The sequence below is a fragment of the Desmodus rotundus genome, chromosome 2 (genome assembly GCF_022682495.2).
Source record: "Desmodus rotundus isolate HL8 chromosome 2, HLdesRot8A.1, whole genome shotgun sequence".
In the NCBI taxonomy this organism is placed as follows: domain Eukaryota; kingdom Metazoa; phylum Chordata; class Mammalia; order Chiroptera; family Phyllostomidae; genus Desmodus; species Desmodus rotundus.
Window position 1 is genome coordinate 102,856,695 of NC_071388.1, and position 18,217 is coordinate 102,874,911.

General features: G+C 41.3%; 1 protein-coding gene and 1 pseudogene across 1 annotated transcript in view; both read right to left on the bottom strand.

Annotated features, from left to right (window-relative positions):
* OSBPL11 (oxysterol binding protein like 11) overlaps positions 1–17,327 on the bottom strand; it is a 92,817-nt gene extending 75,490 nt beyond the window's left edge. Inside the window, exon 1 of the mRNA XM_024578084.3 lies at positions 16,423–17,327. Coding sequence (XP_024433852.2) covers positions 16,423–16,619 — 197 coding nt within the window. The 5' untranslated portion in view covers positions 16,620–17,327. The remainder of the gene's footprint in view (positions 1–16,422) is intronic.
* On the bottom strand, positions 1,826–2,145 carry LOC112320594 (protein S100-P pseudogene; annotated as a pseudogene).
* Positions 17,328–18,217: the final 890 nt, after the last annotated feature.

Sequence of the window (18,217 nt, forward strand, 5' to 3'; positions counted from 1 at the left end):
GGGATGGAGGGATGGTTTTGGGATGATTCAAGTGTATTACATTCAAGCTTACTTCCTGCTGTGCGGCCCAGTTCCTAACACGCTGTGGACTGATATCGGTCCATGGACCAGGGGGTTGGGGACCCCTGATATAAGTAACTCAAAAATTGCTTCCCGCCCTTGCTGGTGTGGCTCAGTGGATTGAGCCCTAGCCTGCAAACTGAAGGGTCACGGGTTTAATTCCCAGTCAGGGCACATGCCTCAGTTGTGGGCCAGGTCCCCAGATGGCAGCGTGGGAAAGGCAACCAATCTGTTTCTCTCACAAATTGATGTTTCTCTCTCTTTCTCCCTCCCTTCCCCTCTCTCTAAAACTAAACAGAATTTTTAAAACAATGCTTCCCTCTAAGACACAAATTCTAAATTAACCAAAGCAAATTGAGTTGCCTCAGAGGCTTTGTAAACTTGAAGAAAATTCTAAATGTTCCTCTGACATTTCATTATCTGTACCTTCAGCTCCTTTGCTGCTTTCCTGTCCTTTCCTCTTTACCCTTCACTGGGTGAATTTCATCTTTCTTTTTTTAATCCTTACCTGAGGACATTTTTCATTACTTTTAGAGAGTAGAAGGGGGAGAGGGGGGAGACGGGGGGAGAGGGGGGAGAGGGAGAGAGAGGGGGAGAGAGAGAGAAACATCAATGAGAAACAGAAACATCAATTGGTTGCCTTCTCATACACACCCCAAAAGGGGATTGAACTCACAACCTTTTGGTCTATAGGATGATGCTCCAACCAACTGAGCCACATTGGCTAAGGCATAAACTCTCTTTTCATAACAACGAACCCAAGTCTCTATTAAATCACCCCTCTCTTACTGTTCCATTTAAAGTTAAACAATCAGATGGGTCTGGTCCAGAATGACAACCCCTATTTTTTATATCCCCATGGACTAAAACTGAATGCCATGCCTTTACTAAAGAATTCCCTAATCCCAAAGAGGACCCCACTGCAATTGCTAGAGAATTTCTGTTCACTATCCAAACATGAACCAGGGTTCTCTGACCTCCATTAGCTGATCCATGGGCTCAGAGAGAAAAACATCCTAATTACCAAGTACCCTTTTTCCTTTTCATCCATGAAAGAAAAGGAAATGCCTTAGGTGTCTTGACCCAATGACATGGAAACCAACATGGACTCACTGGGTATCACAGCCAACAATTAGACCTGATGGCCAAAGGTCTCCTACTCTGTATGAGAGATATTGTGGCCACTGCCAATTTACTTTAATAGGTGGAAAGGAATATAATAATGGGCTCTCCACTCTCTATATGCCTCATGGAAACTATCTGCTAGAAAACTAACCCCCCCTACAAAATTCTTTTATTGTCTTCATCTAATATGACTATTGTGCACTGTAATACTCTGAACCCTGCTACTCTCCTCCCTCTGAGGAAATCCCTCCTGATTGCCTGATATTAACAGACTGAATACTAATTCCCTGAACTGATTTACAGGAAACACCTCTTAAAAATGCTGAATTAGTTTGGTTTACTGGTGGTTCTTACATAAAGGATGAAATAGGCCCTGACCAGGTAGCTCATTTGGTTAACGTCATCCTGATATGCAAAGGTTGCAAGTTCGATCCCAGTCAGAAGACATACAAGAAGCAACCAATGCATGACTAAATAAGTGGGACAAACCAATGTTTCTCCCTCTTTCTCCCTTCCTCTCTAAATTTTTTTTTCATTTCACTAATTAATTAATTCATTTTATTAATCAGACGGCCATCAGCTCACTCAGCCCAGAGAAATAATTGCTGCCTAGAGCTTTCTGGAAGCCAGGGCCCTGCTCCCTGGGCGCCCTTCAGGAATCTGGGTCTGCAGGGCCTCAGTTGAGTCCCTTATGCTGGAAGTACGAGTGACAGGCAGACGTGGTGGCAGCCACCAACACTATGAACTCACTGAAGTCCACCATGGCATCTCCATTGGCATCCAGTTCCTTGGGAAGTTTGTCCATGACCTCCTTGTCCCTTCCGCTCTGCAGGAAGTCTGGCAGCTCCTCCAGGAGCACCTTCATCTCCCCTTGTTCGGGCTCTGTGCAGTGCCATCTGCACCTACATATGGGGCGAAGACCTCGATGATCAAGGCCATGGCTATCTCCAGTCACGACATGGTGCTGGCTGTGGGTTCACGTCCCTTGGGGTGGCTGGGGTGGCTGGTGTGGCTGAGGAAACGGACTAAATTTTTTTAAAAAGGATGAAATAGGCCACTATCAAGCAGGCTGTGCAATCATCTCTCTAAATAAAACCACTAAAGACAGTCAACTTCAGGAAACTTCTGCTCTATGCTTCCAATCCGGCCAAAGATAGCTGACATTTATTCTGACAGCAGGTATATCTTTGGTGTTGCCCGTAACTCTGGTATGCTCTGGAAACAGAAAGGATTCCCGAGATCTTCTAGACAAAAGATAAAAATCAGTTCTTATGTTTTAGAACTCGTAGAGGCTATCCAATTACTTAAATCTTTAGCAATCATAAAAATCCCTAGACATTCAATGGCAAACACCGAGGAAAGAAGAGGTAATCATTTGGCTGCTGCTGCTAAGTTAGAAGTATTAAAACAATCTCATCCCCCAATAGAAGCACCTATGCCACCAGCTAAAGTAACTGGAGATTTAAAAGAAAACATTATGGAAGCACAGCATTTAGCTGACTGACAAAATAGAAAGAAATGGTTAGAACAAGGCTGGAAATTTAACCCTAAAAGAAACTTATCAGTACATCAGAAATGCTTGACCACTCCTCCCTGACTGCATACAACATCCCACATTACAATATGCACATGATTTAACTCATTCCAACACTTACAAAATGGCTTTATGGGAAAAAAACCCAATACTACTGGAAGCCATTTCCAAAGACAACTTTGCTGGTATACCATTAACGCTGTATCTACCCTAAGTACTACCCTGGAAAGCTCTTTCACACCTGTATGGGACTTTTCCCCTTGCCTTTGGGACCCTTTGAGGTCTGCCCCCTTCTCAAGGATACAAATGTGTTAGAATGATTTGTATGTTTTCTCACTGGGTGGAAGCATTCCCCGTCAGCAGAGCCACAGCCTCAGCAATAAATAAAAGACTCCTAGAGAAGAGCTTTCCCCAGAAGAACTTTCCCCAGAAAGAGAAGAGTTCTTCTTCTCTTTCCCCTAAAAGAGAAGAACAACTTGGGGATCCCCACAGAGCTCCACTTCACAGGACAAATTACACAATCCATTTATAAGTCTGGCTGACTTAACATTTCCATTGTGTTTATCACCCCCAGTCCTCTGGTCCTGTAGACGGGACTGACTGGGTAATCAAACTCAAAACTCAGTTGGCAAAACTTGTAGAGTCTTTTAACCTGCCTTGACCTAAGGCTCTTCCCTTGGTATTACTCAATCTGAGATTACTCTACTTCCTTTGCCAAAAACAGACTGTCTCCTTTTGAAATTATTACTGACAGACCCATGAGATTAAATGAAGGAATGTATGAACCTGCACTGCTGAAAGGAGACCTGATTTACTGTAAAGAAATAGTAGCCCATTGTCTAGAGATGTTACAATGAATAAATCCAACTGAGAAACCCTCTATACAGAACTACTGATCCAAGGAATATGTGACTTAGCTCTGCTTCCAGCAAGCCTCCTTATTGCTAAAATATGGTCATAAGCTCTCTTACTGAACACTCAGATTTATTTCCCTCCTACATGGGACAAGACATACCAGACATGAGCCTTCCATTGATGAGAGATTACTGCTACTTTTTCAAAGATAAACCAATGCTATTTCCTAATGATTGACTATTGATGCTTTCTAAGGAAATGCCTTGATCAAAAGGGGGAAATGTGAAAGAAAACCTACAAAATGGAGTTATATAAATACAGGGAGATCTGGCCAGATCACTGGGGAGAGGAGAGAGGTTCCAAGGCAGCACGGGAGAGACTGCACTCCCCAGAGTGAGGGAGGGGTTGCAGGAAATGCCGGGCAGCGTGGCACCGCACAATGTGTGACAACAGATTCCCTGCCCTGGGCAGAGATGCAGCAGGAAGAAGCCTTGCATAGAGTCTGTGCGAGGATGGAGAGGGTGACTGATGGAGGGGAAAAGTACTCTTACTACCTTCCAAAACATGGTGGCAGGGGAGGTGCTGGCCTGCCAATCTAGGATGGGATGTGCTGAGGAGCATGGAATGTGTGACCCTTCCAGAGCCACAGAATTTTGGGCCAGGAGATTTAAAGAAAGGGTAGGAAAAAACATGCAGTTCTTTCCCTTCACTCACCCTGTTGGGGAACAGGAGCACTCATGGACCGGCAGGCACTGGAAGCCATGTGGCCAGGTGGCAGGCCCCTAAACCCCGCAGTGAGAAGTGGTGGCAGGTACAGGCGACTAGTGCTGTGTGATCCTGCTCGGCCTGGAGCAGGGATGCACCAGCAAGCCGACAGCTGGAGGGATGGCGTGCAGGTGCTAAGCTGGTGGGCAGTGAGCAGAAGAAAGGGCAAAATGTACACAGACTCCAAAAGGAGCCTGAGGCCCAACAGTAATAGGGAAAGAAATGGAGCACTTCAAGGCCAACTCAGTGGATGCCTGCAGTTTACCAAAGGAGTATATTTTTAAATGGGAGAAGAAACTCTGGGTGCAGCCTGGGATTGGTCTGGCAAAGGGTGGAGGGGTTATTTTTCTCTGAGTGTTCTGAAGGGGAAGGACTCTGAGGTAGAAGCTTGCCATTCTTCCAAAACTGTGTAGCTTTTGAATAAATGACTTCTTTCCCTTTTTTACCAAACCTCTGTCTCCAGAGTTGGCCTATGGGTAGTGGGAAATAGAACCCCATTTCTGTTCGGTAACAATATTTCAAGAGAACAATCTAAAACAGAGCCTGGAGGCATCTGGGAAGCTGAGCTAACTCACCTTTCTCATGTGAAAAATGAATTTAAACTGGGCTAAACCAAATGACTCCATACTGATACAGTTCCTGGAACTGGCTCTGCATCACTGAAATCTCTATTAAGAAATAAATTTTCACCTGGCAACAGAATTAAGCAATTAATTGTGTATAGCATAGTGTAAGTGTGCTTGCCAGCACCAATCACAGCTTTCATATAATCACAGCTTTGATGTAATCCCTTTGAAAGCCACGCCTTTTGTCTTTATAAACTTGTCACTTTTATTTTTAAGATTTTACTTATTTATTTTTGGAGAGAAGGGAAGGGAAGGGGAGGAGAAAGACGTGGAGAGAAGCATTGATTGGTTCCCTCTCATATGCCCCCAACTGGGACCTGGCTTACAACCCAGGCATATGCCCTGACCAGGAATTGAACCAATGACCTTTGTGGGACAATGCTCAACCAACTGGGCCACACTGGCCAGGATTCTTGTTACTTTCTTTCTCTCTCAGAATACAGTTGGGTTTCTCCTCAAATCTGTAACTCCTGGATTTGCAGATCACATTCTCATTTCATTCCATTCCCTTCCCTTCCTCCTCACCTCTATCTCTGTCTGTCTCTATCTTTTTGCTATGCTCCTTTTCTTTTCCTGTTTTCCCTCTTGTTCCTTTTCATTTTCTCTCCCTTCTATCCATTGGATTAGGGTTTCCAGCTGTAGCCAGGAGCAATCACAGAATTAAGTTTATCCCCTGAGGGACCTTCCAGCTAACCTCAAGAATAGCAATGCATGTAAACTAAATAGCCAGCCAAAACTCAAATTCAGGGACTGAGTGGGAAGACATACTTTGTTACAACACCTAATAAACCAAAAAGAAAATCACCAACAAACTAAATTGCTCTACAAATTGTCCTAAAACCCAGGGATTGTAACACCAAAACAATAATGTAACTATTTAAACAGGTAATTAAGTTTTAAGTTTAACTTGAATAAGTCTGAACACAAATCATTTTTTTAAACAAAGTCAGTACAGGGGAAGATTCTTACCTAGTGGAAGATGTTAACTCAAAGGGAACAAAGGTGTTCCTTCTGTTCAAGGCAGTATGATTTACATCAAAAGTATTTTCCACTATTTTCAAAAGCAAAAACAATAGTTTAAAAAGACAAAAGTTCCAAACAAGTTTATTTGATGAATGATTACCTCTGGGACTTAAACTATGTGATTTATTTGAGAAGAACTACAAAGAATAATTTGGAACAGTGTTTTATAGTTTTCAGTTACCTCTGTACAAATAGTCATCTTTTTGTTTTTACTAGCATCTATAGCAGATTCAAGAGAAGGAGAACAAAAACTAGGGTACAGAAATATACATTCAACTTTCCTTAACTCCTACAGACAAAAAAAAAAGCAAACATTTAAGACTTTTTCTTCAAATTATCCTTTCAAAAAAAGTGGTAAAAACTAGAAGACAGTAAACATGAGGTTAGAGTCAGGCAGATCTCCTTCCTCTGTTTCTAAATAGGTACTTTTTCTTTTGAAAGAATATTTAGAGTGGAAGACACAAGATTTGACCACAAAAATTCTTTCTATACTATACATTTGTAGACTTCTACACGTGTACTGAAACACATAACTATTTGCTAATGAGGAAAAAAAGCCTGCCAGTTTGTTAATGGTAAGTAGCCATCACAGAGCCCAAATAAGAAAAAGCAGGCATATCATATACCCAAATATGCTTTTCAGTTCCTCCTCTGGGTAGTTCTCTTCTGTCCACTTGAATAAACAACAGGCAGATTTGCAGATCTGTACATTTTTCTGAAAGCTCACATGCAGAATATAAAAATAATAGAAACATGCACATTTTATAAACTTTGAACATTTACTATGAAAAAGGAAGACTCAACAATTAAGAAATTTAATTTCCTTGGACTTGCAGTTAAGATGGCAGCGTGGGCAGACATGGCTCGCCTCTTCGCACAGCCACACCAAAATTACAACTAAAATACAGAACAACCATCACTCAGAACCGTCAGAAATTGAGTTGAATGGAAATCTGACAACTACGGAATTAAAGACACCATTTCCATCCAGACTGGAAGAAGGGGTGCAGATGCAGAATGGGCTGGTTTCACACCCATGTGTGGTAGACGAAAATTCAGTTAAGGATAGCGAGGAGTCCCAGTCCTACACCAGGCTTCCCAGCCCAGGGTTCCTGTGCCAGGAAGATAAGTCCCCATATCTTCTGGCAGCAAAACCCAGCAGGGATTGAGTCAGTGGAAGAAACGTCAGGAGTCCCAAGCAGTTCCTTTTAAAGAACTCACACATGGATTCACCTACTCAGACTCACTCCCTCTAAGCTCCAGCACCAGTGGCACACTGGGAGAAACTGAAGTGTCTGGCATTAAGGTGGGCAGAGGCCATTGTCCCTTTTCTAAACCCGTTCCCTACAGAGCCACAGAGCCAGCAATCTGGTGCCATATCTGAGACTCCATCACCCTGGTTAACACTGTTTGACCTGTCTTGGAGATCCTCAGATACTCCATCCTACCCAACTTACAGGCCTACACAAGCTGCTTTTCCATAGGAAAGGTTGGTCTTGGCTCATACTGCACAACCTCCTAAATCCTCTGAAACAAGCCACAGCTGGCCTCAGTGAGCCCCAGGCCTGGCACTATCAATAGCCAACCTAGATTCACAGCTTGGCTTCACCTGGGAATCTCCAAACCCAGCACAAATAACAGCCATCTCAGATTGGTTTAAAGCTCAGGCAGGATGGTCCTGAGCAAAACACAGGTAGGAGCTAACCCTGGCCTGCACCACCCTGGAAACCCCAGAGCCAGTACACCCAGTGGACAGCTACGGACCACATTGGAGCACCACCACTGTGCCCCCGCACAGCTGAACCTCCACGGAGGTCTCAGTGGTCATAACCAATCCTTGCAGCTGACTGGCCTGGGTAGATCCCTCCCATTGATCTGCCAATAGCAGCCAAGGCTCAACTACAAGAGGAGGGTGTACTCAGCCCACACCAAGGGTGCACCTCAAGTACCCAGCTTGAGTGATAGGGGAAGCAATGCCACTGGACCCTACACGACACCTACTACATTAGGGCATAAATCTTGGTAGTATAATCAGCCTCCTGGACAACTTCAAGAGGCCCAACATTCACATCATAGGGGTGCCAGAAGGAGAAAAGGAAGAACAAGAAACTGGAAACCTATTTGAAAAAATAATGAAAGAAAACTTCCTTAATTTGGTGAAGGAAATAGACATGCAAGCTCGGGAAGCAGAGTCTCCCAAATAAGATGGATGCAAAGAGACCCACTCCAAGACACATCATAATTAAAATACCAAAGGTTAAAGACAAAGACAGAATCTCAAAAGCAGCAAGAGAAAAGAAATTAGTTACCTACAGGGGACTTCCCATAAGACTGTTGGCTGATTTCTCAAAAGAAACTTTGCAGGCTAGAAGGGATTTCCAAGAAATACTGAAAGTCATGAATAGCAGGGACCTACAGCCAAGACTGCTCTACCCAACAAAGCTATCATTTAGAGTAGAAGGGCAGATAAAGAGCTTCCCAGACAAGAGAAAAACTAAAGGAATTCATCATCACCAAACCATTATTATATGAAATGTTTAAGGGATTTACTTAAGAAAAAGAAGAATATTAAAACAATGAACAATAAAATGGAAATAAATACATATCTATCAACAATTAAATATAAAAAACAAACTAAGTGAATAAGAACAGAGACAGAATCATGGATACGGAAATCGTTTTGATGGTTGCCAGATGGGAGGGGTGTACAGGAGAATGACAGAAGAGGTGAGGGGATTAAGAAGTACACAGAGGTAGTTACAGAATAGCCATGGGGATGTAATGTGCAGTATAGGAAATGAAGTAGCCGAAGAACTTATACCCATGACCCATGGACCTGAACAAAGGAGGGAGGACTGCCTGAGGGAGTAGGGAGTACTGGGTGGAGGGGGGCAAAGGAGGAAAAATCAGGACAACTGTAATAGCATAATCAATTATATATATATTTATATATATAAATGAATAAAAGATGAGGCTACTTCTTTTGGAAAACTTTATGTATCTCAATTGTTTATATATATTTATACATACATACATATATGTGTATACGTGTGTGTGTGTGTGTGTGTGTATATATATAAATATAGAAAAGATGAGGCTGCTTCTTTTGGAAAACTTTACCTGAACTTCTATACTCACACAACAGTTTGTTCTTTAATCAACTAGAATTTAAGTACTCCCCCAAACTGAATACTTCATTGTCCACTTTAGACTCAGAATTTAGCAATGTTCCTGACATATAGTAATTAAGCAATATTTATTGAAAAAATTAAAAAAAAAGAAATTTATTTTCCTCTTAAATGGTGAGCAGATCACATCATATAAGTATCAATAACTCTGAAAAGAAGAAAATTTAAGGCTAATCTAATACATTCACTTCTCAGTTTTGGTTTTTAAAAAAAGGTCATCACGATAAATTTTGCAAATGCAGCTGAAGTTCTTCTATTTTCTGATTCTTTTTCATGATTATTTTTCCTCCCAAAATAAGCATCGGAGTTCCTACTTTTTTCTTTTTCTTTTTTTGCTCTGAGTGTACACATTAATTTGGGCTTCAGAGGGTTTCACACATGACAGAGGCTCAAAAATATTTGCCCCATGTGTCAGAATACTAGTAAATGATGAAACCACCATGACCTAAACTAATTATTTATCAATAATTATTCATTCCTTTAGAGAACTTACCTACTTTTAATACCTCTGTGAAAATAACTACCTAAGGATGAAAGTTCTTCTATGTATTTACTGGCTATGTAATTTGGCCAACTCATTTTTGTTGGGAACAGCCCTGCCTGGTTTCAGAAGCTGTAACCAGGCTAAGGCTGAGTGAGAGACCTTGAGACCATAAGCCACTAAGGAGACAAAGCTTATCTCCCTGGCAGGGGCGCTGTCTCTGCCCACTTTACCCTGCTTGGTCCCGAGCCTGACAGGTTAGCCAATGATGGGTAAGATTCCTCAAGGGAGGGACGACCTAAGACAGGCATGGTCATGAAGAGGCCCTCAGGGAAGGACTTGGGGTGCTATAGAAAAAGGGGTTGATGGACCCATGCCCCTCTGCTTTGACATAGCCTGAGTCCTCATTCTGTCTGCGAAAAGTCTCCTAATCTCTTGGCTGCCTTACTTCCCCTGACTTAAGGCTGAAACAATGACAGAGAGCGGTGCAGCCCTGTGCTGGAAAGGGCAGGTTCCCTGGGGCAATCAGGCCTAAGAAAGAATACATAAAGCCCTGTGAAACCTGCTTTGCTAAGAATGGCCTAAGTTTTCTGATAAGGGTCCAAGCATGAAATAAGCTTGTTTCCCAAAGCTTTATAGCCCTTTAGCTAACTGACCCTGACTCAGAATAAGCCCTCCTAGTTCTTTGTATGTTATCTATTGTTTGATCCTTACTGCCTGACAATGATTGATGAGCTTTACCTGTATTCCTGTGCAAATTGAACCCAATAAAAGCCCATTGAGGAAAAGGTCCTTCTCCTTTGAGAGATCAGCCACCTTTCCTCCCCAAGCAGATCATGTCTTGGTAGACTTATTTTCATCTGCGGCAGGTGGGGGAGCTCTGCAGGCAAAGCTCCCCCACACATGGTGACTTCCATTTCTTCAACGATAAAATGGGTATAATAATGCCCTAAAGAACTGTTGTGAGGTTTAAATGTGATAATGGCCCTGGCCGGGTGGCTAAGTTGATCAGAGCGGTTCGATTCCCAGTCAGGGCACGTACCTGGATTGCAGGTTCAGTCCCCAGTTGGGGCATGTATGGGAGGCAACCAATAGTTGTTCCTCTCTCACATCAGTGCTTTTTATTCTCTCTCTCTCCCTTCCTCTCTAAAATCAATATACATATCTCAGGTGAGAAATTTTTTTAAAAAAGTAAATGTGATGATAGAAGTGAAAATATCATAGATACTATAAAGGGAATGATCCACCCTTCTAGTGCCCTGTATGTCTAAGGTACCAATGGATATGCCACTTAACCATTCTTGCAAGTTCAACAAACCTAAAATCAAATGTTATCATTTGAATCGCTAAATCTTTTCTTCCTGTAGACTTTCCAAAGTTTCAAATCTGGATGGGTGAGGTTAATTTTACTTCCTTATCTCATCCTCACCCTCCACCCAATCACCAATGTCAATCCTTCAATCATCAATCCTTCTCTAATGCAGCAATTTGCAACCTTCTTCATCTCACAACACACATAAATTACTAACATTCTGTGGCACACAAAAAAATATATTTGTTGCCAATCTGACAAAAAATAGGTATAATTTTGATTCATTCATAACACATGGCTATTGTTGTATTGGCTGTTGTCATTTTTTTTGACAATCTAAGCGAAAAGAAGTCAAAGCCCCTAACTAGTCAGCTATTGCATGTTTTAAAAACTCTTGTGGCACACCGGTTGAAAATCAAAGCCGTTTCCTTCTTTTCCAGCCTACGGACACCTTCCCTTTATTACCTCATGTCTAGGTCAATGCAACTGATCAACAGTTGTGTCCCCTTATAAGTCCTCTCATTTCCCAAGCAGCAAATTCAGTCCCAAACTTTCAGCTTTAGAAATAAATTTCCAATTGCCTGTCAAATATATCTCAACAATAGATGACAATCTGAACTTTAGATTTAGATTGCCGCCTGGGATGGCTATGAACACAGTCCAACACACAATCGTAAATTTACTTAAAACATTATGAGATTTTCTTGTATTATGTGTCACAATGTATTTAATGTGCAGCCCAAGACAACTCTTCTTCTTCCAGTGTGGCCCAGAGACACCAAAAGGTTGGATACCTCTGAAAAGTATCTTTATATTAACATCTGTAATAGGCACCTTCTTGTATGTCTCCCAATGATCTCAACCTGCTGGTATTCACACCCTTGTGCGGGCTGAACCTCAACACTTGGCTTCTAATGAATAGTGAAAAGAGATGTGACTTCACTTCCATGCTTTGATTACAAAAGACTTCATGACTTCAGTATTACTAGCACTCTCTTACCTTCTCATTTCCTCTCTCTGAGGATCAGGCTGCCAAGTAGTAAGCAAGCTCCTCTGTGGAGCAGCCCATGGGCCAGGAACCAAAGGAAGCCACTAGCAGTCAGTTCATGAGGAACTGTGGTCTTTGTCCAGCAGGCAAAAATAACTGAATTTTGCCAAGAGCCACATGAGTGCCAGGAAGTGGTTCCTTCCCAGTTGGGCCTCAAGATGACTGTAGCCTTGTGAAAGACCCAAAGCCAGGGAACCTAGCTAAGCTGCACCAAGATTCCTGACCCACAGATGCTGAGATAAGGAATGTTGCTTTTTCAATACATTAAATGTGGGAGTACTTCAGAGCAAAGTAATAGGTAACATACTATCTATATATTCCAGGCAGATTAAAAATTAAATGTAAAACCAAGTCATTTTTTAAAAGATTTTATTTATTTAATTTTAGACAGAGAGGAAAGGAGGGAAAAAGAGAGGGAGAGAAACATCAATGTGTGGTTGACTCTCGAGCGTCCCTTCTGAGGACCTGGCCTGCAACCCAGGCATGTGCCCTAGACTGGGGATCAAACCAGCTACCCTTCGATTTGCAGGCTAGTACTCCACCACTGAGCCACACCAGCCAGGTCCCAAATAATTTTAAAACTACATAAAAATACGTATTTATAAAAATAACTTTCTATAAGTAGAAGTGAAAGAAAAACAGAGTGAAAGTTCTGACTTACAAAAGTTTTTTATGTGCCTGAAAATATGTAATAAATTAACATATAGACTAGGAAAATCTTTGCAGCAAGTTTGGCAAAGAATTTAACCATACAAAATTAAAATATATCCTATGTAATTATATATTTATTATATAAAGAATATAAATTTTTCTGGACCTAAAATGAAGAAATTAATAAAAGATAGTGTTTCCAGGGAGGGAAACTGGGTGGCTAAGACAAGTATGTAAGGTAAACACTTCACTCTTTTATCTATTCAGGACAAAAATATTCCAACAAAATATTTTTAAAGAAATACTGGTATTTAAAGATAATGATATGTAAATTGGAAAAATAAACATCAAGTATATTAACAAAAAATACTAACAGGAAATAACAAGAGCAGATATTTCACAAAAGAAAAAATACAATTAATCGTAAAGAAAAGTCAACTCAATGGATCAGAGATCTAAATGTAAGTGCTAAAATATAAAACTCTTAAGTTAAATTAAAACATTTCTATAAGTCTTTGTGACCTTGGACTAGGCAATGGTTTCTGAGATGTGTCACCAAGTATAAGCAAAAGGAAAAAAAAAAAAAGAAAATTTAAAACTTCTGTGCTACAAACAATAACATCAAGAAAGTGAAAAGATACAACATAGAATGGGGGGAAAATATTTGCAAATATTTTTGCAAATATCAGAAAATATCTGATAAGGGAACTGTATCCAGAATGCATAGAGAACTCTTAAAACTCAATACTAAAAAAATAACTAAATTTAAAAATGGGCAAAGGATCTGAATAAACATTTCTCCAAAGAAGATAAACAAATGACCAGAGTTCAACCTTATTATTCATCAAGGAAATGCAAATGAAAACCACACTTCAAAACCATGAGGGTGGCAAAAATAAAAAGACAGACAATAACAAGAGTTGCTGAGAATTTGAAAAAATTAAACCTTCATACACTGCTGGTGAGAATGTAAAAAATCAGGCTAGCAGTTCCTCAAAAAGTTAAGCATAGAGTTAAACACAGAGGATTTACTGCATACCCAACAATTCCCTCCTAGGTATATAGTAAGTCCTCACTTAATGTCATCCATAGGTTCTGCAACTCTAGGCAAAATGAAGTATGACCAAGCCAATTGCTAACTGATATAAACAAAAGTTCCTAAAGCATCTCATTAACGTTATAACAAAATGGCATTATTGAAAGACCTGCTATATACTCAAGAGAAATGAAAATATATTCCCACACAAACCAGGACACAAATGTTCATAGCATATTCATAATAGCCATAAAATGGAAATATCCCAAATGTCCATCAATTGATGAATGGATAAGTAAAATGTGATATATTCATATAACAGAACATTATTCAGCCACGAAAAGGAACAAAGTAATGATAGATACATTTATGAACCTTGAAAACATGCTAATTAAATTTCTAAGTCTGCAAAGTCAAACCAGAGAATCTTTACTAAATTTCAACTACTCTGTGAGATAACCTGAAATCTCCATTTTACAAATGGGTTAGTAACAAATTACAGGTAGGCAGCTGGATATATGGCTCTTGAGTTGCAAAAAGAGCTGACACCATGAAACAGAGTAAGAAAAAGAAAACATGTAACATAAGAGAAGAAGATAAGGTATCTGTCATACCAAACTGTAAAGACAAGAGCCAAACAAAGAAACTGAGAAAGGAACAGTCAGAGGAATAAAGAAATCAAGAAAGCAGTATCAAAAACTTCAAGAAAAGAATTCTAACAGATATAGAGAAATCAATTGGTATTAAGAATCTAAAAATATTCTTTGTTTCTCACACACATCCTTGGTGAGAACAGAGCCAACTGTCATGGGTTGAGCAATAAATGAGGTTCAAAGAACTGGAGGCAGTGAGTACCAACTGCTTTTTAAGAGGAAAGAATTAGGTTGGTTTTTATTATTGTTGTTTTTAAAGTCTAGAGACCTTGAGCTTCAGATGAAGAAGCCAGGGAAGAGGGAGCAACATAAGACAATGGAGAAAATTGTTGTCCTAGAGGACAAAGGGATAAATTAGATTGAGGGCTAGGTTGAAGGATAACCTTAGACAAACCTCAAGAAAATAAAAATATGTATAAGTATGTAAATGCAGTAATGCCTTATTTTTTTGCATCCTTGAGAAAGAGTTCCAAATAACTGAATTTTCCAGACACATAAGCATCTTTTTTTTTAAGGTTAGCTATTTTCTTTGCAATTGTTCACCACTGTTTCATACATTTCTCTACCTTGTTAAACAGAGTGTGCTTTACTGGATGACTGCAGGTCATTGTGACCATGAATATTGTACTAGGAAGTAATATAGCTGAGCCTGTGTGTTAGGTTTTTCAAATCTGACTGTCCTATATTGTCAGATGACATTTCCTCTGTTACATTTCCCCTGTTACATTTCCCATGATAAACTTTTTCATTTGTGCTTCCAACAGATTCTAGTTTGAAAATTATATAACCATTAAGTAATACCCTAAATAAGGGATAGTAGGACTCTGAACAAAAGTACAGGAGTAAGTGCATGGCTTTATGACAACTCTCCCCGGTACTTCTAAGAAAGTTGTTTCACTTTTCCATTCAGTTGAGACTGGGTTTCAAAGAGTTGAGGATGCCAGAAAGTTGATCACTGACTACATGGAATATTACTTTATCTTGCTTTAAGTCATGTCAAAATATCCCTGCCAAATAATTGGTAATTTTATATGGTTAGTCTTAAATCACGTACAAACATACATCATGCTGATTCCAAAAGGGGGCCTAGATACCTCACAGTAACTAAATATACTTTCATGTCATACAATCATTTACCAATAAAAGTTATAACTTCACTTTTGTTCTGTATGTTAATATAGTCATGCATAGTTCACATGCATACATATTATTCATGATAAATGTATCCTTCACAAAATCTTGGCTCTAATCTCTCTTAAGTTTCACACAAATTTCACAACTACAAGCACAAGGGCTGAAAAGGACTAGAATCAGGCAAATTTAAGAATTCAATACCATGGGATATCCTAATTTCATTCATTCTTAAGATTCTGGAAGGGTATATCCCTCTATACTTTACATAACAAATCTACTGTTGCTTCTCCAGGACTCTCTTCCAGTTCCTTGTTTTTCATTCGTATTAATGAAAATTATCAAATGTAGAATTTCTTATCAAGACAGAGAGTTTCTGAGTGCCTGATCAACTCAAGGCACTCTTAGCACTAGCATATGTACCTCTGTATTTAAACTGTGTACCCTCTCCTTTTAATTCACAAACACCAGGAGGGCAAGAATCTTTCTGATTCAATTATTTCATTCAAGCACGCGACAAACACGTTTTGACCACCTAGTATTTGCTAGCTTCTGGAGAGAGCTGAGTTAAACAGCCCCTACCCGCACAGTCAAGCAGAGAAGGCAGTCTTATAAACAAATTGCAACACACACCCACACAAACCCAGAAGTGAGTACAGAATTAAATCAGAGGAAGGAGTAACTCTAGGGCTGCGGAGGAAGTTCAAGGATACATTTATATGTTCTCCAATAAGCCTCAATAAATACCTGTTGAGCGGACGAATGAATGAATGAAATCTTGCTAATGAAAGTTGTGATTCCAGGCCCAAATGAAATTAGTTGCTTCTGGAAGTCAGTGAATAAACTTTACCATTCAACAGCTGCAGGAACGCAGACTCCAGCATACTCACCCCCACCCCTACCTCAGGAAATCACCTTGAAGAAAGGGCCATACCTGTACTGCCAGCCTTTTGCATTGCCTCCGCGGCTGCTGCCGCTGCTGCTGCTACTGATTCCACCCCCACAACTGCTGTTGCTGCTGTTCTTGTTCGGGGTCATGGATGTGGCCAGGCTCTCCAGCTTTCCTTCCGTCTCTGAGACTTTCACGGTTGATATTGGTTCACCCCCCTGCATCTTAATTTCAAAGTCCATTTGCCCTTCTTGGGCGGAGAGAACAACTCTGCCGTTTTGTGGGTGATAATTTTTAAGACCTGATCTAAAGGTGATCCCACGAGCTAAATCATACGGTGGGAACCATCAGATAGTCCAAAGAAGGAATGCAAGCTTTCCCAGTGAAGGAAAACTTTTAGAGGACAGGGGTAGCGAGGAGGGCAGCGATCCTTTAAATATATATCTTCTTCCCGGCAAAGCAAGGAAGAAAAATCACCCTGCTAGAAGATTTGGTGGCTTACTCGAAGGAGAAGCAGAAGCAACTCGGGAGGTTGGGGACTCTTGCCAAAAGGGCTGGGCGAAGGACAGAGAACCACGGACGGGGATCAGCGGCCTGACCTCCGCGCTGACTGACTAACCCGCCGCGATCCTTCTTCGGCGGGTCCTCAGGAGAGGGTCCGGTACAGCCTGCGCTGGTGTTCCCGCCGCAGCCGGGGAGACAGAGCTGGGGCCGCCCACGCGCAGCCCAGTAGGAGGGTCCGGGGAGGAGGCCTCCGGGGGCGGGACGCCGGCTCCCAGGGCCGCCTCTCCTTTGGACAAACACAAGTCGCTCTGGGCGACTTCCTTCAACGCCCACGGTCCTGGGCCCTCGACTGGGTTCGTGGAGACGAGCAAGAAGCTCGCCCTCTCTCCAGCCCCCAATGTGAACACCACTGCCCTGGCCACCGCCCCACCCACAGCCCCACTGAGGGTCACCCCCGCCTTCCCTTCCGGAGTAGCGTGAGCTCACTTCCTCTAGAGCAGAAGCTCCTGGCGCCATCTTGGAGCAGGGCACGCGGCGCTAGTGGGGGAGGAGCTTCTAAGGGGTAGTTGTGGGTGGCTGGTGGAGAAAACACAGGAGGGAGATGAAGCCTAGAGAAGAGGAGGTAGGACAGCCAGTGAGGGAGAAACAAAGGAGTGGTTGGAGATAGTGCCCTTGTGCGGTGACTTCTGGCCTACTTAACCAGGCTCTGTCTTTCCGTTCGAGGGTTCCTTGCGGGCAATTTAGGAAGAAAGGTTAGAGAAATAATGTCATTTCTATCACAAATTAAAAAAAAAAAAGGTATTTTTCAACAAACACATGACACTGAAATAAGGCAAATAAGTGTTATAAATGAAAAAGAAACTGTTGTGAATATTAGAGTTCTCAGAATGAAAGCTAGGTATGCTTTCTGACCCCAGACAAATCTTTCACTCTCTTTAGATACTGGTTTTTACTTATGTAAAATAATGGTGGTTGAGTCTTCTGGTTCAGTTGGTTGGGCAGCTTACGGCAAAGCAAAAGTTCGCCATTAGATTCCTGGTCAGTTCACATGCCTGGGTTGTGTTCTGTCCTGGTGTACAGGAGAAGTAACTGAAGGCTGTTTCTCACATTGATGTCTTTCTCTCTACCTTCCCCCTCTCTACAAATAAAATCTTTTTTTTACATTGTATACCATTTTTTATTGATTATGCTATTACATTGTCCCCATTAATCCTCCTTTGCACCCTTCCATCCAGTGCCCTAACCCCTTCCAGCTATTCCCCCTCCTTTGTTCATGTCCGTGGGTCATGCATATAAGTTCCTTGGCAACTCCCTTTCCTATATTTGCTGTTAACAT